General features: G+C 44.9%; 1 protein-coding gene across 3 annotated transcripts in view; it reads left to right on the plus strand.

Moving 5' to 3' along the window:
- The window catches only part of LOC134575108 (pulmonary surfactant-associated protein D-like), an 823,731-nt gene extending 802,723 nt beyond the window's left edge, over positions 1-21,008 (plus strand). For all 3 annotated transcript variants that reach the window (XM_063434276.1, XM_063434274.1, XM_063434275.1), the window contains exon 6: positions 20,609-21,008. In XM_063434276.1, coding sequence (XP_063290346.1) covers positions 20,609-20,994 — 386 coding nt within the window. In that variant the 3' untranslated portion in view covers positions 20,995-21,008. The remainder of the gene's footprint in view (positions 1-20,608) is intronic.
- Positions 21,009-21,979: the final 971 nt, after the last annotated feature.

Below are 21,979 nucleotides of genomic sequence, written 5' to 3' on the forward strand. Positions count from 1 at the left end.
TAGACATACCTATCCAGGAAAGAGTTAACTTTTCCTGGTGGCTATTTTTGACGTCATTTACGTTATCTTTATGTATCCAATAACTTATTTTATCTGTCAGATCAAGAGGATTTCTTCAGACTTGTCCAGACTATGCGTCTGCAAATTCTGCTATAATTCCTAATATGACAGCTTATAACACTATAGATGAACTCAAAATACAATGAGAATCTGTTGGTATAGAAAGTAAAATTTAATTATTTAATCCTCTGTCACCCAGGTCTGGGTTTTTAGAATTTATTATATTCCATTTGCAATTAGACAGTCTGTCCACCCCCATTCTCAATGTCTTATCTATTTGCTCGGGCAAAGCAGTCAGTTTTAGAGAAAGGATAGAACTTTTGTGTCTCTTTTGTTAGCTTGAAGATACAAAATGGAGTCTGGTCTGTTTAGCAATGACTTCAGAATATACACTTTGTATTTCTATCATAGCACAAAATGTCTGCCGATATAAATACCCTGACATAACCCCCCTTAGTGCCTGTTATAGCCAATTAATTTAGCTTATGAGTAGGCACTATGGAAGTCACAAGACATAGTGTGCAATCACATCATTTCTGACATAGGCTCATGCGTGGAATGAACATTTTCGTATGTTTTTGTACCTGTAAGTGTTTTGAACTTTATGCTTAGTACAATCAACCATAATAACATCATTATCATAACACACCCAATAACAATCTTAACATGGATGAACCAGTCAACACGATCAATAAGGTCAGTATCTAACTCAGAGTATTTAAATGTGTCCACAGAAATGTTATCTTTCTTGATTGACATTTGGATAGTGTGGTTGGGCTTATGGTCCAGCAAGAACTTTAGATTAGGATCTAGAGGGATATCTAGATTCTGGAAGGGATCCACCATCTCAATAGCACTTTCGAGGACGTCAGTGTACACTGGGTATAGCGTAACGTCACCGATGGTGATACGAGAGTCGTGGGGTACCTTGATCAGTGATACAGGTGCTGGTAAGGCAATTACTTTATTAGTCACCTGGTCCCTGCGAAAAACACTCATGTTTTTAAGACACGTGCTTACCAACCATTTATCTTTTACTAAGAGAGCATGTACTAACGCATTACTGTCGGTTTTTGACATAGTCACTTGACATGTTTCAGAGCCATGTTTAAGGTACTCGATCCCACACAAAGCATTGGTAGAATCGTACACAAAAGGTGTTCTATCACATTGGAAATTATTGTCTTTGAATTTCTCACAGTCATTCAAAATGGGTATTGAATACCAATCTGGTATCCACGGTTGAAAAGCCAAAACATCTGGGGTTTGGACTTTTACATGGATATTGTCCTTCCATGTACCAACATTGTAGATTGTTTTCATTTGAAAAAGGTTTTTGGGAGTTACATATGGTATGGCCAATAAAAAGCAAATCTCCATACGTTCCGGATCAATTAAGAGAGGTATAGCGCTCCCCATCTCAAAGGCCAGATTTAATTGCATAGGCTCAATTGTTCATCCATCCACATTGGCGAGCATCGCATGAACGATATCTTTGGATACAAAATACAGAGGTATGCGTCCCCCTGCCAATTCGGTCATTCCAGTTTGCACTTCGTCGAGAAAAGCAAGTGTGTGGAACAATATCGGGTCATGCAGAAATAGAAGTTCACGCTTAAATAAGTCATGACTTTGGTGCAACTCAGTGGATTTGGCAATTAACTCCGAATGCAAATTTGTTGTAACAACTGTGTCTTCCACAATAGTTAACAAGTCTTGGAGAAGTGTTCTTTGCTGTTTTATCACCTGATGAATGTCGTTAATGTGTTGCTTTAGCGCATAGATTTCCATATCCAGCTTTTGGACAGTAATAGAGTTGGCTGCAGACATTCCAGTTGCGACAACTGCACCGACAGTGGCACAAACTAATGCAACAATTATAGCGGTGAGGAACCTTTTGGGTCGGTTGCTCATCGAAATAGAACTGGGTACAAATGGTTTCCGGGCTTGCACCAAGATGTTTCGCACATGGTCCTGTGCTCTTTGGAGGTGCATCTGGTACCAAGTCTGTAACTCAGGAAGCTGCATCGATGAAATGTTGTACGCCTTCTCGATGGAAATCTTGGGGTCCAAGCTGACGAACACACGTCGGGTAAGAATCCTCTTCTCTGTTAAGATGAACCCTGGTGTCTCTTGAATCAGGATGCCGGAGGATGGTCCCATCTCTGTGATCGGGTCAGTCCGTAGCTCTTGGCACAGGAGCAGTACGATCCAGAAACACGCCACATCCTTGTTAGACATCTTTCGACAGTCACGGATCAGGTACTCGTTTCAGACTTATCTACTAATGATTCAAGGTTTGTTAAGTATACAAACTTATAACAGTATGACATCACTTGGCCTAGGACTATGCATTATTACGATTCATCAACATATGTATTCTCTCTAATTCTATTTTTATAACTTCATCCCTCACTACATTTATTACTGACTCCTCAGCAATATGCCTATAGCAACTAAACAAGCTGGTAACCTGCTTAGAAAATGTAGTTATTGGATGGCAAGGAAATGGTTAATGACATGAACGTATATGAGATCATGGCACATCACAACATTTCACATCATACGATACCACGTGAATCAAGCATTCATCCAGGTTAGTCGTTCACCTTTCTGCATCCGAATCCACACCTATAATCCTTAATTGAGATTTAGGATGACAAGCACGCAACTGGTTAATGTGAACCCACTTTTCAATAAAATCACCATCCTTAGGAATTTTTATTTTGTACGCTACTGGGGAAATTTTGTCAATGATGACATATGGCCCTTTCCAAGAAGGTAAAAAATTATTTTCCTTGACTTGATTTCGCGCAAAATTATACAGATAGACTTGATCTGTTATCTCATATTCCTTTTTCGTGGTTTTTAAATCGTAATAGGTTTTAACCCCTGTTGCTGCTTTCTCTAGATTCTTTTGGGCAAAAGCAAACGCTTGTTGTAAATGCTTGCGCAAATCTTCGATATACTGATGCGTAGTGGCAGCATTGATCAAATTATGATCTGAAGTACGATATAGTAAATGCTGTGGTAAAACCATCTTTCTTCCTGTCATCAATTCAAAAGGTGACAATTTGGTAGCAGTGCTAGGTGTAGCTCTAATCACCATTAAAACTAGGGGCAATTTAATGTCCCAGTCTTTACCAGACTCCTTAACATACTTTTTCAGAATATTAACGATAGACTGGTTATATCGCTCTACCCCCCGCTAGACGCAGCGCGGTATGCAATATGTAGCTTTCGTTTAACACCTAGAATGTTCCACATCTTAGCCATTATTTCGCTGGTAAAATGACTACCTCTGTCTGACTCAATTCTTTGAGGCAGACCGAACCTGGAAAAGACATGGTTAATCAACAAAGTGGCGCACACGGTACTCGTGTTCTCTTTACAAGGCAAACATTCTATCCACTTTGTGTACATACATGTAACGGTTAACATGTATTTGTTACCTCTTGAAGATCTTGTTACAGGACCTATAAAGTCAATTTGGATATCAGACCAGGGTAATGACACCCCCCTCTTCTGAAGTGGTGCACGATGGGTTGGTCCATGGGGTTGATATTGCGGACAATTCAAGCATCCCTGACAGTATGTCTTAACATCTCTTAACATGTGTGGCCAATATGCATAATCACGCAATATCTCATATGTGATCTTATCACCACGATGCCCAGATGTAGGTGCATCATGTGCGTGTTGGAGCATTAACCCTCGGTATACAGTTGGGACTACCCATTGTTGAATACCATGTTTAGAAGTTCTGACCAGCAACCCATCCATGATACTAAATTGGACTTTATATCTCATTAAGATTCGTAAATCTTCATTATCTTTGCAATCCTCATCTGTGATGGGATTGGCAGTAGGGTCTTCTATATGTTTATAGAATATACCTATGACAGGATCGTTCTTCTGACTGGTAATCAGGTCCTCACTAGGAGCTTCTTGACTCCATTGCACGACATTTAAGTCGGCATTATCTCTAGCCTGTCGTCTAGTTATGGCTTCAACGTTAATTGAACCCATAAGATCATCAATGTTTAGGGTTTGACCATTGATGGCTGCTTGTTTTGCCAGTGAATCGGCTAAGTCATTACCATCCTTGTCAATACCTTCTATCTTAGAATGGCCTTTGGTTTTCTTCCAATATATGGTTAAACCATGTTCCTTAACCAGTTCATCTATTTTACAAAACAATTTCCCATGTTTAACAGGTTTGTTATTGCTTTTTAGCATTTGGTTACGTTTCCAGCTAGGCAGATATTCAACGAAACTGTTACGAACATAGTTGGAATCAGTTATGATAACAAATTCTGTGATACTATATTCTATTGCCATTTGAATGGTCTTATATACTGCACAGAGTTCGGCTATCTGACTGCTTTTGGGACCAATACTGTATCCTATAGATACATTGGGATAATCACCTATCCAGGCGATTCCGATACCTGCAACTAACTTCCGTTCAGCACCAGCGACGTGGTGATATGAACAACCATCAATGTATACCCACGGTAGTGGTCGACAGTATTCCTCATCATAAACTTTATAAGGGGAAAGCAATTGCTCTTCTATGAAGTCATCTCCGGTGTCATTATCATCCAGAGATGGAGCAGTACAATCATGTAATTCTGCTAAACCTTGGGCAACAGGGCTTCTCTTATTATGTTTATAACGGACTTCTAACGGCCATCCCTGTAAGGATAGAGTCCATGCAGTAATCCGACTGTTAGAGAGATTACCGTCTCTAATTCTTTCACTCTGCAGATACTGTAGAGGTTGGTGAGCTGTTTCTACAATTATTTTCTCACCTTGGATATAGCTACGAAAATCTTGTAGTGCCCAAACAGTCGACAATAACGCCTTCTCACACGCGTTGAATTTAACTTCAACAGGTGACAAAGTCTTGCTAGCATATGCAATAACTTTGTTTAAGCTGTCCTGCTTCTGATACAGTACAGCACTTATGCTTAAATCGGTATATCCTGTCTCCAGATAGAAGGGTTTACCCCCCTCTGGGTATGCTAAACAGGGTGCCTGAGTGAGCTTCCTCCTCAGTTCACTTACCGCTAGGTCCTGAGGCTCCCCCCAGTTCCAGGTAGTTTCCTTTTTAAGCAGGTGTAAGAGTGGTTTCGTTATTTCTGCATAGTTATCTATAAACTTACGGGAGTAGTTAGTCATACCAAGGAACGATCTTAATTCCCTGATGTTTGAAGGTGTTTTAGCCTTTAGTACGGCTTCAACCTTCTTCCTCTGGGGATTTAATCCTTCAGAGGTTACCTCATGTCCAAGGAAATTGACATGGGTGCGGCACCATTGTGCCTTTTGTAAAGACAGTTTAATCCCTGCCTGTCTCTATGATATGCTTATCAAAGGAAGTGCTTTTCAGCAAGACATCGTCGACATATGATAACGTTCCTCTCTCGAGTGCATCAGGCATAGCTTTATGCATGAACACAGCGAATTCATGACCAGAGTTTATGTAACCGAAAGGCATACGGGTCCAGGTATACTGCTGCTTTCCAAATGTGAAGGCCAATTTGTATTGGTCTTCATTATGGACTGGTACAGTCCAATATCCCTGCGCACAGTCAATGGCAGTGAATATTTTGGATCCCTGCATTTGTACCAAACATTGGTCTATGTATGGCACTGGCCAACCAGACATATAGACGCGTTTATTTAGCTGTCGTAAGTCAGCGCATAAACGCCATTGTCCATTAGGTTTCAGAATCCCCAAGATCGGATTATTATACGAACTGTGCACTGGATGTATAATGCCCCTTTCCTTTAAATTCTGAATGATGTCTTGTAGACCATCGTATGACGCTAATGGGAGTCTATATTGTTTGATAAATACAGGTGGTAAATTTGGATCAGTTTGTATTCTAGCTACGTGGAGGTTAGTTAACCCACAGTCGTATGAATCTTTGGCAAAAATATCTTGGAATTCCAAAAGGATTTCCTTTAGCTGCTGTCGCTCAGCATCGTTGGAGCAACCGTCAGCTAAAGATATTTGCTCTTCTAGCCTTTCCTGAAATCCTGGAAAGATTTCAGGCTGGCCTATCTCATAAGCTTCTTCAAGCCTAGAAGTTAGGTCAGTTCGGTGTTGACTTACCTTTTCTCTTTGGTCGTGATACCCTTGTGATTCCTGCTCATTGAGCGGATGATCGAAGGTGATTGACGCTTCTTCGATATTACACAAGCCTTCTCCGACGTTGAAGGGATATACAGATAGGATAGTGAATAATCCTTCTGGGGAGGAATGGAATATTTGATCGACAATTTCGTCCTCAGTTAAGTATTCTTCAGGGATGAGGCCTATAATTTGGTTTTGGAAACCAAATGTATAGTACTCAGCATCCAATGCTAGACCTAATAATGTTCCTTTTGGTAAAGTAACATTATTGGGTGTAACATTGTTGACCATTATATAGGTGGAATTCTTACCAATACTTACCATTGGTGTATGCGTTACCACCATCCCTAATTGTTGTATCCTGTTGGATAAACAGATTAGGGCATCAGAGTTTTCTAATCTCTGACCCTCCTTGACCTGTAGGGGTAAAAGAAAATTACTTGTCCCTTGTGGAATGGTTATGTCACCAGGAACCTGGATACTTACCGCATATGGTAGTATTTGTCCTGATTTCAGGGCGTTTTCCTCGTGTAGGTATCCACAAGGATTGCCTTTTAACCTTGTCCACAAGTTGGAATTAATCAGGTCAAGGTGTATGGCAAAGCGATGTATGACATCATTGCCAATGTAAACCTGATAGCGAGGTTCGTCTATCACTAGGAATAAATGTTTAACTGTCTTATTTCCGATGGAAATAGATAGTAAACATTTTGCTATCACATTGTGACTCTCTGATTCGCCATCCAGGTTCTGGATCCACCTGTCATGTGGGGAAGCGTACCTGATCATTTTAGGATTAGCGATCTGCTTTAACAGACTTCTGCTAATATAGCTGTTCTCACTCTGTAAGACCAGCTTTGCACTCCTATTTCTTCCTAAGTCATTTATCTGAATAGGAAAGAATAAGTTGTTATTAACCCTTTCAATTCTGGCAAGGAATTGAGCATGACCTGTCAGATCTACAGATTCAACATAGTCCCTGTGGAGAGAAATGGTTAAAACATCACCTTCCAGAGAGACATTCTGGATCCTCTCTGGAGCAATTCTTACGGAATGCTCATCTACAGGTGCGATTGCGTCATTCACCTGCAGGATAGTCACGTCAGGTGACTGACTATTCCTAAAATGTACCTCTATTGAGTCAGGTCTTTCCTCTATCACATGGCAGTTACGATCAGATTGTACATGTGATTTCTCATAGGTTATAGGAAACTTAGCTTGCGACCATACAATTCCATTTACACAGTCAATAATTGTGTTAAGTCTTCTGAGTATATCTATACCCAGAATTAGTCGGTTATAGGGGAGATCTACCACTATCACCGGGTGTCTAAAGGTTTTGTTACCTATTTTAAACTTTAACCAAGTATTGCCAATAACATGAAGTGCATTTCCTCCAACACTCAACAGAGCATTGGGGAAATCTCTTAGCTTCGGCTTATCCGTTGCTAAGTCCATTACCTGCTGGAAGTAGGTATTGGATAAGATCGTGGCTTGTAAACCAGTATCTATTAACCCTTTGAAAGGTTGGGGTAGCGAATCCTGTATTTCTACAGACATTTCTACCTTCCTTCATGTTCCTCTAATTCACATAAGAATTTAGAATGTGTCAACATATTACTTGTTTTCCATACATTACCGGTCACAGCAGTAGTTTCTACCTGTACTGAGGAATGCTCAGTCTTACCCACAGGCCCATCCTTTGTAGGATTATCTTGAACTGTCAAGCGGGAACTAGTGGTCGGCATCTCATCAGTTAACCCTTTCAGGGCTGGATCCTGGAAACTAGTGGTTGCTGGGGCTATTTTAGCCTTTGGCTGAAATGAAAAAACAGAGGAACACGTTGCGCCTCCTTCACCCGGAAGTGAAGTGACGGGATTGGCAATAGGTTTCCTAACACAACTATCGTTTATTTGACTGTTAGTACCTGGAAAGGAAACAGGGTTAGGCATTACATCTATTGACAACCTATCCTGTTTAGTCACTGTAGCTATATTTGCTGCGGCACTTGTTGATGCTGTTGCAATTGCACAGGTGTCTCTGCAATTTGAGCTGTTCCTAAAAAAGGATTGATAGCAAAGACTTGGTTGATCTTTGTCATTTGCTCCATTAATTTGCCCATCTGATCTGTCAATTGACCAACCTGACGACGCAAATTATTTCCCCCATTGCCGTTTTGTCTTTGCCCATTAGAATTTGGCTGGGATGGCTGAGACTGTTGGGAGTTATTGGAAGCAGATTGGTTGTTTCTGTTTCCATATCTCCTATTTCCCTGAGGATTCCTTCTCCATTGGGAATTGCCTTGGTTCTTATTAACCCAGGGGCGTTTATTATTAACCCAGAGGAGTTTGCAGAATTGCTTCTGGCGTTTTCCTGTTTCTGAGGCTTTGGTGTTTTCAAAACCTCAGAATAGGTCCTCTTTTTCTGTTGGGTTTCTAAACCTAACTGAATTTTAGTCTCTGACACCATTTTATCACCAGGTTTCTTAACCTTTGGCTGATTTTCGTCATGTGCATGGTGTATAGTATACAATTTCATGCACTGACTGACTAGCCATTCTAATGGTAACTTGCAATCATAATCTCTTGCAAGATTCATTTGTATACTTACTGGCATGGCATGAAAATACAGATCTTTGAAGTCTGTGCTTTCATACCTGGGTTTTCTTTGGGCCACGGAGTATGCATTCTTAAGAATTACTAAAAATTCTCTGGGGCTTTGATCTGGACGGCACTTGAAGTTATAAAGCGCCTTCTTTGCAGAAGCAACGGTTTTATACTTACCATATTCCATGATTATTTCATATTTCATCTTGGACCAGGACATTAACTGCATAGCTTGAAGACTCTCTAGATAAACACGGCACATTGAATCAAAGGTCCATGTAATGAACCATTTCTTTTGAATGTCATCAAACATGCCCAATGAATTCATTGCTCTATCATAATTTTCCAGATGTTCAGATATGTTTCCTGAACCTCTAGAAAATTGTGGGACAGTCTCTCTAAGGAACTTAACAACCTTTGGCGATTCATAAACAGGCGTCGTTGATTTACGACTTCTGTTTCTGTTTGAGCGTCTATGCAATCTGTCTGCCGAAGAGGAATTAGATCCGTACAACAGTGCAGATTGCATATCAGTCACATGGCCTTCAGAGTGGACAGTGCAATCACTTTCACTCCCATCACTCTGAGCTTCTTGTTCACTGTCACAATTCTGATCAGCATCAGAATCCTGCCAGTGTACAGAACCATGTCTGTTTTCATTCCTATCACCTTGAACTGGACTCTCCCTCTCAAGTTTGGCCAAGACAGCTTTTTCAAACTGTTCTGCCCAAGATTGCCAAGGTTGTTTGGCAATGCCAGGAGATGGAGAATTCTGTTTCACAGGTGATATTCCTGAATTACTCACCTCATTCCTTACAGACTGTTTTATGAAAACCTGGTCTGGTGTGGGAAAATCATGACAAGGAGGGGATTTATAGATAGTCTTTTCTTTCATTTTTGTGCAACTTTTTGGCACAGAATGATGGCTATCAACCTCACTGCCTGATTCCTGGCTATCCTTTTCATATTTATCCACTTGCATTTTGAGCTGATTTATTTCCTGTGCATATTTATCCATCAAAGCTGTCATTTCTTTTTCATGATCAGCCTGACGAGTTTTATGCTCAGCAAGTAAATCTTGGAGTTTCCCATCTTGAATGCCAAATTGTTCACTGTACGTGTCCAGTTTGGTATTCAATACCTTGTTTTCATCTAATGCCTTAAGAAGTGCTGTCATAAAGAAAGGCCAAGAGTGTATTATGTACCCCATCTTTTTCTCTATGTTCTTTTGTTCAGCAATTACTTTAAGGTTTCTTAGTATGTGTTCATCAGTCATAAGCGTCCGTTTAGCATCCCATTCTATGCTTTTTAACCAAACATCATAGCTTAAATCATTTTTCATATGTTTATGAATATTGATTAGAGCATTTTTTCTTAAGTCTTCAATTATTTCACAATTATCTGTTACAGATGTATCGCTGCCGCTGGCCATATTTTATACAGTGATTTAATCTCAATACAAAACTCTTTTCTATATTAAGATTAATTGCATGAATTACAAAAATATTATTGTATATGGAATATAATTTCAACTTAAACGATCTCAGCAGCGGTGCCTCCAATTTGTGGGGATATTTATGGGATAATAATGTAAACAGATGAGAAATTGCCCACTATTTCAATTCTCAGATCCCTAATCGTTATCGTGTTAAATGAAATGTAAAACCATATACCGGTAATTAAAAATCACAAATTGTTATAAAAATAGATATTTATTTCTTAACAATTTAAATAATAATGATGAGTAACATGCATGATAATAATCAATGGAATTCGAGTATAACATGAATATGTAATACAATATGGCAATAATAATTAATATGCAGTATAAAACAATATGCAATACAATAGGCAATTTACTTCCTGGTTAGTACAGCATAGACTCCATTAGCTGTCAAGACTGATTTATGACTCTTTCTTTACAGCGAAGGAAACAGAGACAGAGCATTCCTTAGAGCTGCAGTAAAACTTTCTGGCAGAAGTAACCCTTTCAATGCTGGTTAGACCTCCTAAGTAGTTAAGATCTACTCCTATGTAATTTTAATAAATAACATTTAACCAGTCATCAACCATTTCCTTGATTTTATCCAATGAGAGAAATCTACTATGTTATATTAGCTGATATTTTATTAATGGTCTAAATAGATATTTTATCTTATTTTAGAGCCAATCAATACAGCTGGATAAATGGTCATGATATGCTAACATGATATTAATCACACAAATACATTAATGATTATATTGATCCCAGCTGCAGATGGGATGCTATAACCATATATATATTCTTTAATAATTAAGATTTCTAAATATGAAATCAAACATGATTTATCCAGTCATATATCATGCTATTAATTTTAATTAATTTAAATTAATTAATTAAATGCCTGTATATTTACCAGTTAAGTAGATATTTTCTCATCAGACGTTCTCAGGTAGCTAAGTGTCAAGGAATGTTTCTCTCTCTTGCTCTGCATGGAGTGTAAGAGTTTCTTGGTTACTCTGATCGCCCGATTCTGCCTGGATCTCTCTGAATCTCCCGAGAGTGTTGTAATGTCTCTCTCTTCAATCTTTGGATTTTTCTGAATTCTCTCTCTTCCCTTGTCTTAACTTTTTAAAGGGGAAATTCCTCTAAGTGATAGCCAATCACAAATGTGGGGTGTGGTTGCCTTCTAGGTAATCATTTTAATATTCAGACTCTAGATGGCAGTATTGTTCCACTAGACATACCTATCCAGGAAAGAGTTAACTTTTCCTGGTGGCTATTTTTGACGTCATTTACGTTATCTTTATGTATCCAATAACTTATTTTATCTGTCAGATCAAGAGGATTTCTTCAGACTTGTCCAGACTATGCGTCTGCAAATTCTGCTATAATTCCTAATATGACAGCTTATAACACTATAGATGAACTCAAAATACAATGAGAATCTGTTGGTATAGAAAGTAAAATTTAATTATTTAATCCTCTGTCACCCAGGTCTGGGTTTTTAGAATAAATTATATTCCATTTGCAATTAGACAGTCTGTCCACCCCCATTCTCAATGTCTTATCTATTTGCTCGGGCAAAGCAGTCAGTTTTAGAGAAAGGATAGAACTTTTGTGTCTCTTTTGTTAGCTTGAAGATACAAAATGGAGTCTGGTCTGTTTAGCAATGACTTCAGAATATACACTTTGTATTTCTATCATAGCACAAAATGTCTGCCGATATAAATACCCTGACAGGATGCAGGAGCTGGCAAGGTTTGCTGCTGTTCAGCTCTGCGGTTCGGTTTGTGATTTGTAATTTGAGCTGACAGAAAGACAGTTTCAAAGGAAAGCTGTGTTTGAAGTTGGTATAGATCAGTGATGGCGAACCTATGGCACGCGTGGCACGCCGGGCCCTCTGCCTGCCCGAAACGGCAGGTGCCTACTCTGCTTCCGGGTCGGGAGGCAGGGGGAGGGATCTGTGATGCAGCTCCCCTGTCCTCCCGCGCGATGCTGTGTGGAGCGTTGCCGAGCGTTACCATGGCAATGCTCCACACAGCATTGCGCGGGACGACAGGGGAGCTGATTCACAGATCCCTCCCCCTGCAGTGCTTACCACCACTAGACCACCAGGGATGGCTGTGGCGCCCCCCCCCCACTTCATTAAAGGTAAGAAGGAGGGAGGGTGGGTGATACTGACACACAGCACCCGCACCCCTACTCCCCCACAGCAGTACCTCTACCACCCCCAGCAGTACCGCCTTCCCCCCCACTGCAGTACCCCTACTCCCCCACAGCAGTACCCCTACCACCCCCAGCAGTCCCCCCACAGCAGTACCCCTACCCTCCACACAGGGGAGGGCTGGCAGCCTTAGGCCTGGGGGGCAAAACCAGTCAAGTGGCCCATTGCGCCACCAAATCAGTTCACCATCCATGCCCACCTTTTCCTGGTTTTATAACGGATATTGATGTTATGCTAATCAGTAGCTCTTTGCCATACCCGCTCCTTCACGGCTCTGACTTTAAATGTTGTCAGAGCACAGGCTGAGAATCTCTGAGCCTGTGCTCTGACTCACTAACTGAGCGCCGGAACCACGAGGTAGAGGATATGATCTGACTGCACCTACTGCTGGTGCGCACCAGTGGACCACCAGCGAATTGTTTAAATTAAATATGCTGGTGTACCCAACTTGTGAGCTGTGTTGGCCGCTGGGTGCCTCTGTTGTCATGGCACCCTGCGTGACCGCACAGCTTGCCCACCCCAACGGCTGGCCCTGCTGACACACACTGACGTTACTACTTAGACATCCCTCAATATTAATACAGACATCAGAGTAAACACCAATAAACTGTGGAAACAGAGCTGATCCCCCCAAATTTATAAAGGTTTGCTTAGAAGATTTATTGTAAGATTAAATCATGCCTCCTTCTCTCTCTCCCCCATGCGCTGCTCTGTAGGCTGGGAGAAAGTGAAGAGTAATCACAGTCTCCCAGCACAACGCCACCTGTGGCTGCATGGGGAACAGCTGTTTAATGTAATGCTTGCAGGACGGCCAGCTGCCGCAGAACCTCTTTGTTTCCGTCTCTGCAAAGGGCTCCAGGCACTGCTTGTTGTGAGTGTGAGCCACTGTAAATTAGGGGCAGAGGGCAGAGGGCATTTGCACTGTGGTCAAGACGGGTCTGGGTAGGAGGAGAGTGCAGTGCAATCAGTGCACTCCCCTCCTGTGGGTCACCAGTAGACTGGTGCACCTGCCCAGGATCAGAGCCGGTGCAAGGATTTTTGCCGCCCTAGACAAAATATAAATTTGCTGCCCCCCATGTGACATCACAATGCCCCACCCATATGATCTGCCATATGAGCTAACGCCAGTGCTGCACACAGTGTGTGTTTACATTTAAAAGCCTGCAGGGACCAGCTATAGACACCAGAACCACTTCATTAAGCTATAGTGTCCCTTTAATGTGAGGTAAATTATAGATTAGTGTCACTAATAATATACTATATTGCCTACTTACAATTAGATGAGGATGATGATTGGCTGCAGTTTGGCTCCACTGGTCTGGTGTAGAACAGGATCTCTGGAGGCTGTTTGCAACTGTGGTCACAAAATTCAATGTTCTGGGAGAATTGGAAGCAGCTCCATTTTTGGGGGGCCTCTTACACAGCTCAAGGTCTGGGCCCCAGGGCCTGACGGTGGGTATGCCCATAAGGCCCACTCATAAGTCCACTTATATGTTCCACCCACCCATGAGTTCACTCACAGGGAGTGGAGTGTGTAGGGGATGTGTTATTGTAGAGGATCTAATATGTGTGCTTATGGTATGTAGTGTATAGGGATACCAGTTTGTGCAGGTGATGCAGTGTGTATTTGTGTATAAGGGATGTATTATGTGTTTCTGGTTGTGTGTAAGGGATGCATTGTGTGAATCTGTGTTTGTATGCAAGGTGTGTGTCTGTATGTGTGTGCATTGAGTGTAAGAGATGCATTGTGTTTCTGTGTATGTGTGCAAATGATGCATTGTGTGTGTGTGTGTGTAATGGATGCATTGTGTGTTTCTGTGTATGTATAGGGATGCAGTGTGTGTGTGTGTGTTGTGAAAGAGCTCCCTGTCTTGCTCCCTGTCCTATAGAGCTGTCCCTTCTGTCCCTTAGAGCTCTCCCCTGCCCATTAGTGGTCTATCCTCTCCCCCACCCTCCCCTAGCGGTCTCTTTTCACACTCACCCACCCTCCCTGTGCTCTTCTCATCCCCCCTCCACCCTCCTGTGTTCTTCTCACTCCTTCCTCTGTGTGTTCTCCTCACCCGCCCTGTGTTCTTCTTACCCCCCTCCTTCCTGTGTTCTTCTTACTTCCCCCCTTGTTCTTCTTACTCCCCCCCTTGTTCTTCTTACCCCCTTCTTCTTATTACTCCCCCTTCTTCTTACCCCCCTTCTTCTTACTCCCCCTTCTTCTTCTTAACCCTCCTACTTCTTCTTACTCCCCCTTCTTCTTCTTACCCCCTCTTCTTACCCCCACTTCTTCTTCTTACCCCATTCTTCTTCTTACCCCCTTCTTCTTCTTCTTACTCCCCCCTCTTCTTCTTACTCCCCCTTCTTCTTACCTTCCCCTCTTCTTCTTACTCCCCTTTCTTCTTACCCCCTTCTTCTAATTACTCCCCACTCTTGTTCTTCTTACTCCCCACTCTTTTTCTTACTCCCCCCTTCTTCTTCTTACCCCCCTCGTTTTCTTATCTCCCCTCCTTCTTACTTCCCTCTTATTCTTACTCCCCCCTCTTTTTCTTACTCCCTCTTCTTCTTCGTCTTACTTCCCCCTCTTTTTCTTACCCCCCCTTCTTCTTCTTACCCCCCTCTTTTTCTTATCTCCCCTCCTTCTTACTCCCCCTCCCCCTCTTCTTACTCCCCTCCCCCTCTTCTTACTCCCCTCCCCCTCTTTTTCTTTTCTCCCCTCCTTCTTACACCCCCCCTCACTCCCTCCCTCCCCTCTTCTTACTCCCCCCTTCTTCTTACTCTCCCCCCTCGCCTCTTCTTACTCCGCCCCTCTTACTTCCCCCTCCCCTCTTACTCCCCCCCTCTTCTTACTCCCCTCTCCCCTCTTACTCCCCCCTCCCCTCTGTAACGGAGCTCCGTGTACTCCGACCGAGTACCCTCCGTTGATGGATGCTCCTAGCGCTTACAGAGGACACCACAACCACCGCACGCTCCACAACCGCCGTAGCTTAACTGGAGCCGCGCCGTCTTCCTTCCACCCTGGATTGGCTTCTGTCCTCCAGGACCGTGTGGGGGAAGACCTCTCCTCCAGGAGAGCGTATCCGGAGCAAGCTCTTAAAAGAGCTAAGTGATTAAGCTCAGGGGAATATGCAGAGCATAGCAATCCCCAGTGTGATACAGCAATTCCCTCCAATAACGAGACAAGGCTACGTTTTGAAGGGTCAAGAAGAACTGAGGACTGGGACACCCAGCCTGCTTTTTATTACAAAAAGGTACACACAGGACACTCCCAGGGGGAGGATGAAATTAACCAATCACCTACATGGTACCACCCCCACGTCTCCTCCCCTCAGATAAACATATAACATAATTATAGCATACAGTAAAAATACAGTTTTCACACATACACTGTAACTTTAAAACTATACATTCAATCTCCATATTTGAACTCAGCACACTTCAAACATAAACACTTCCAAAAATCAGCCAAATCCCCCCAGTGGATCAAAAGTTAGCTGGAGGTCCCTTTATGACCGACCGCAAGCACAATTTCCTGCCCAAAACAGTTCCATAGATTTGGGCTGTGCGGCCGGTCAATTTCATGCCGAAAAACGACTAAGTCCCATTTCGAACGGGACTTAGTCTCTGGAGCTGAAAAACGAAGTGTAGGAGAAGGTAAGGGTCAGCGGTGTTCAGTAAAATGTGTAGCCGATTTCAGTTCCACAGAATCTTTAGCATACACCGCTGACCGCATTCGAATGAACAAAGATGGCCGCCGCCACGTGCAATTAACCTGCAGTAATCTCACAGCCTGGGAGGTAAATTGCCTGCACACTTTAACTTCTGGGTGGTCCGACTGTGTGGTACTTGGTTCAGTAAGCCCTATTTACTGAACCAAGTGGGGGAAAGCCAGGGGCAAGTTATTTTACAGGTCTGGGGACATAGTCTTAAAGGGGTATTGTTCAGCAAAGTCACAATATGTCCCCAGACGGTTCTTAAAGGGCCATACACACCCAATAAAAGTTCATCAGTTTTCAGGGGCACAATCTTCCAGGGGCCATAGTCATGAGGAAGGAGGCTTGATACCGGAGAAACTGACGGAAGCCAAGCACAGAGAGATGGACACAGGTTTCTTCAGGAAGGAAGAGATTCTTTATTCGGTTCACCGATCGGGACTCAGAGCGACTAATGTCACCAAAATACAACAAGTTCTGAGCCCCGGACAATAGTGCAGGCTCCTTATATAGGCATATAACTCCTCCCATATTAAGCTCCACCCGCACATTCTCTTGACCAATCAAAACAAATAAGAATTAACTTCCTGTTTGACCGCATGGCTTGTCCAGCATAATGGAGGAGGGGAATACTACATCCTGTATTCTCGCACATGCTCCGTACACTACTGATCGTATCTTGCCACGTGCAACCAACCGACCGATACGTCAGCATATGCACATGGTAATCTCGGCCTACTAAATTTATTTTTACCGAGATTCCACCACAGGCTGGCAAACAGGCTTCTCCACAATCCAGGGAAGCAGGGCAATTTCTCATTTAAAGGGCCAGTTACAAATAGCAATTTGTAACACCCTCTTCTTACTCCCCCTCCCCTCTTACTCCCCCCTCCCCTCTTCTTACTCCCCCTCCCATTTTACTCCCCCCTCCCCTCTTCTTACTCTCCCCCCTCTTCTTACTCCCCGCTCCCCTCTTCTTACTCCCCCTCCCATTTTACTCCCCCCTCCCCTCTTCTTACTCTCCCCCCTCTTCTTACTCCCCCCTCCTTCTTACTCCCCGCTCCCCTCTTCTTATTCCCCCTCCCTTCTTCCTACTCCCCCCTCCCCTCTTCTCACTCTCCCCCCTCCCCTCTTCTTACTCTCCCCCTCCCCTCTTCTTACTCTCCCCCCTCCCCTTATCTTACTCCCCCCTCCCCTCTTCAGTTTTTACCCCCCTCCCCTCTTCTTACTCACCCCCTCCCCTCTTTAGTTCTTACTCCCCCCCTCCCCCTCTTCTTTTCTTACTCCCCCCCTCCCCCTCTTCTTTTCTTACTCCCCCCTCCCCCTCTTCTTTTCTTACTCCCCCCCTCCCCTCTTCTTCTTACCCCCTCTCCTGTAGCGTGGCCGAGCTGCTCTCCGGTCCGCGGTGCCGGCCGGAGTGATGGGAAGGTGCACGCTCAGTGTGCACTTCCTGTCAGTCCGGCCGGTTACAGGAAACAGAAACTCCGCGCGGAACAGGAGTTTCTGTTTCCTGTAACCGGCCGGACTGAAAGGAAGTGCACACTGAGCGTGCACCTTCCCATCACTCTGGCCGGCACCGCGGACCGGAGAGCAGCTCGGCCACGCTACATGGGAGGGGAGGTGAGGCAGTGCGGCAGCCGCCTGATCGCTCTTTACAGAGCGCTCAGGTGGCTGCAGCATTTAAAGGGCTGGCCGGCAGCGGCCAGTCGTAAAAGGATTTAGGGTGGCCTGGGGGGCAATTGCCTCCCTTCCCCCCGGCCCAGCCCGCCCCTGCCTCCACAACAGTACCCCTACCCCCCACAACAGTACCCTTACCCCCTCCAGAATCCCTACCACCCCCAGCAGTACCCCTTCCCCCCAGCAGTACCCCTTCCCCCCACAGCAGTACCCCTACCCCCACAACAGTACCCCTACCCCCCATTTCCCCTAATCCACCAGCAGTACCTCTACCCCCCCAGAAGTACCCCTACCCCCCAGCAGTACCCTTACCTCCGCCAGCACCCCTATCCCCGCAGCAGTACCCCTATCCCTCCAGCAGTACCCCACCCCGCCAGCAGTACCCCTTCCCCCACAGCAGCACCCCTTCCCCCAGCTTTACCCCTACTCCCCCACAGCAGTACCCCTACCCCCTACAACAGTACCCTACCCCCCCAGCAGTATCCCTACCCCCCAGCAGTACCCCTACACCCCCACACACAGTACCCCTACTGCCCCCTACCCACCCCACAGAACCCCTACCCCCCACATACAGTACCCCTACCCCCACACACAGTACCCCTACACCCTCTACCCCCCACAGAACCCCTACCCCCCACACACAGTACCCCTACCCCCCACACACAGTACCCCTACCCCCCACAGCAGTACCCCTACCCCCCACAGCAGTACCCCTACCCACCTGCAGTACCCCTACCACCCCCAGCAGTTCCCCTACCCCCCCAGCAGTGCCCCTACCCCCACAGCAGTACCCCTACCCACCACAGCAGTACCCCTACCCCCCACAACAGTACCCCTACCACCCCCAGCAGTACCCCTACCACCCCCAGCAGTACCCCTACCACCCCCGCAGTACCCCTACCCCCAGCAGTACCCCTCCCCAACACACAGCATCCCTACCCCCCACACAGTATCCCTACCCCCCCACACAGTACCCCTACCCCCCAGCAGTACCCCTACCCCCCAGCAGTACCCCTACCACCCCCGCAGTACCTCTACCCCCCAGCAGTACCCCTCCCCCCACACACAGCACCCCTACCCCCCCACACAGTATCCCTACCCCCCAGCAGTACCCCTCCCCCAACACACAGCATCCCTACCCCCCACACAGTACCCCTACCCCCCACACAGTACCCCTACCCCCCAGCAGTACCCCTACCCCCCAGCAGTACCCCTACCACCCCGCAGTACCCCTACCCCCCAGCAGTACCCCTCCCCCCACACAGTACCACTACCCCCCACACAGTATCCCTACCCCCCAGCAGTACCCCTCCCCCCACACACAGTATCCCTACCCCCCACACAGCACCCCTACCCCCCACACAGTACCCCTACCCCCCACACAGTACCCCTAGCCCCCAGCAGTACCCCTAGCCCCCAGCAGTACCCCTACCACCCCCCGCAGTACCCCTACCCCCCAGCAGTACCCCTCCCCCCACACACAGAACCCCTACCCTCCCACACAGTACCCCTACCCCCCAGCAGTACCCCTACCCCCCAGCAGTACCCCTACCCCCCAGCAGTACCCCTACCCCCCACAGCAGTACCCCTACCCCCCCACAACAGTACCCCTACCACCCCCAGCAGTACCCCTACCACCTCCCGCAGTACCCCTACCCCCCAGTCCCCCCACACACAGCACCCCTACCCCCCCACACAGTACCCCTACCCCCCACACAGTACCCCTACCCCCCGCAGTACCCCTACCCCCCAGCAGTACCCCTCCCCCCACACACAGCACCCCTACCCCCCCACACAGTACCCCTACCCCCCAGCAGTACCCCTACTACCCCCCGCAGTACCCCTACCCCCCAGCAGTACCCCTCCCCCACACACAGCACCTCTACCCCCCACACAGTACCCCTACCCCCACCACAGCACCCCTACCCCCCCACAGCACCCCTACCCCCCACAGCACCCTTACCCCCGCCCAGCACCCCTACCCCCCACACAGCACCCCTACCCCCCACACAGCACCCCTCTCACACACACATTACCCCTCATACACACATACATACAGCACCCCTCTCACACACACACACACACAGCACCCCACCCCACACACACAGCACCCCCCCACAAACACACAGCACCCCCCCACACACACACAACCCCCCCCCACACACAGCACCCCCACACACTTACACAGCACCCCCCACACACTTACACAGCACCCCTCATACACACACACAGAGCACCCCTCATACACACACACACAGCACCCCCACGCACACATGCACCCCCCCCCCACACACGCACCCCCACACACACACGCAATTGCTGTGTTGGCACTTTAAGGAAAAAAAAGTTGGCATGTATTGCGGTTTGGGAACTCGGGCTCAAAAAGGTTCGCCATCACTGGTATAGATGCTGCTGCTACGCAAGATGGTGGATGGGACTTTGTCACTAAAATTCTAGTTTATTTTTATTTATTTTTATTATTTTTGTAAATATATTTTTTATTTTGGTTTGCCGTGTTAAACAGTGATTCACATTGAGACTCGCAGGTCTCCATAGGCATTTTGGGTATAATAACCAAAGCACAACATGTGTATTTTTTTATTTTTTTTTAAACTTGAGTTAAATCTGTAAATATTTCTAACAATCTTATTGAGTATGTCTTATTCTCATAAATGTTTGAAAATGTAAACAATAATATTCCCACTTTGCCTGTTTCAGTTTTGCTTTTCCATGGTGGTAAACAAGCTGGTACTAAGATTTTTGTAACAAATGGTCAAGAGGAGAGTTTTGAAAGTTCTCAAAAATCTTGTAAAGAAGCTGGGGGTAATTTGGCCAGTCCACGAAACACAGAAGAAAACAGTGCAACACAGGAAATACTACAAACAAAGGGAGAGAATGCAAAGGCTTACTTAGGAATATCAGACCTGCAGGTGGAAGGCATTTTCAAATATGCTGGAGGAGACAAAATAAGTTATACCAATTGGAACTTGGGAGAGCCAAATAATAGCAAAGACAATGAAGACTGTGTAGAGATTCAGGATAATGGAAAATGGAACGACATTCCGTGTTCTCTTTTAAGATTGGTAATCTGTGAATTTCAATAAATGTCTTAACATTGTATGTCTAGTATGATTGTGTCAACTTTGATTTAAGGGTTACTACAACCCACATTTTTTTTATACAACACTTAGTTTATTTTCAAAATATCCTATTGGGCACTATTAGCATGTCTACAAAATGGGGGAACTAGAGACAATGGTATGCGCTGAGTAATTTGACATAATAGGCATAACAGAAACATGGTTGGATGAAACACATGACTGGGCAGTTAACTTAAATGGTTACACATTATAAGGAGGATAGAAAAAAAAAAACAGGAAAGGTAGTAGGGTATGTTTGCATGTCAACCATGAGTTAAAGCCAAATCTTAAGCAAGTGGAATGTGACAAGGAAAATATATCTGCCTGAGGCAAAAGAAGGGAAATCAATTATTGGTTGGGATATGTTATAGACCACCAAATGTTAAAGGGACATTATAGTCACCAAAACAACCTTAGCTTATTGAAGGAGTTTTGGTGTATAGCTTATGCCCCTGCAGTCTGACTGCTCAATTCTCTGCCATTTAGGAGTTAAGTAACTTTATTTATGCAGCCCTTTCCACACCTCCCTGCATGCGACTTACACAGCCTTCCAAAACACTTCCTGTGAAAATTAATCTAAGGTATACACTTCCTTTATTGCAAAATATGTTTAATTTAGAATGTATTATCTCTCTCACAACAGCTTGCTAGACTCTGCAGGAGTCTCCTGTGTGTAATTAAAGTTCAAATTTCAGAGAAGGAGATAAAAACTTTTAAAGTAAATTACATCTGATTGAAAATGAAATAATTTTGTTCTCATGCAGGCTGTGTGAGTCACAACCAGGGGAGGTGTGGCTAGGGCTTCATAAACAGAAACAAAAAGTTATTTAACTCCTAAATAGTAGTGAATTGAGCAGTGAGGCTTTGTGTTGTAAAGTTGTGTTGGTGACTATACTGTCATTTTAGTATTGATGAGGAAGAACAGGTGAGAAAGTTGCACAACTGAGTA

Source organism: Pelobates fuscus, chromosome 10, assembly GCF_036172605.1.
Source record: "Pelobates fuscus isolate aPelFus1 chromosome 10, aPelFus1.pri, whole genome shotgun sequence".
NCBI classification, from domain to species: domain Eukaryota; kingdom Metazoa; phylum Chordata; class Amphibia; order Anura; family Pelobatidae; genus Pelobates; species Pelobates fuscus.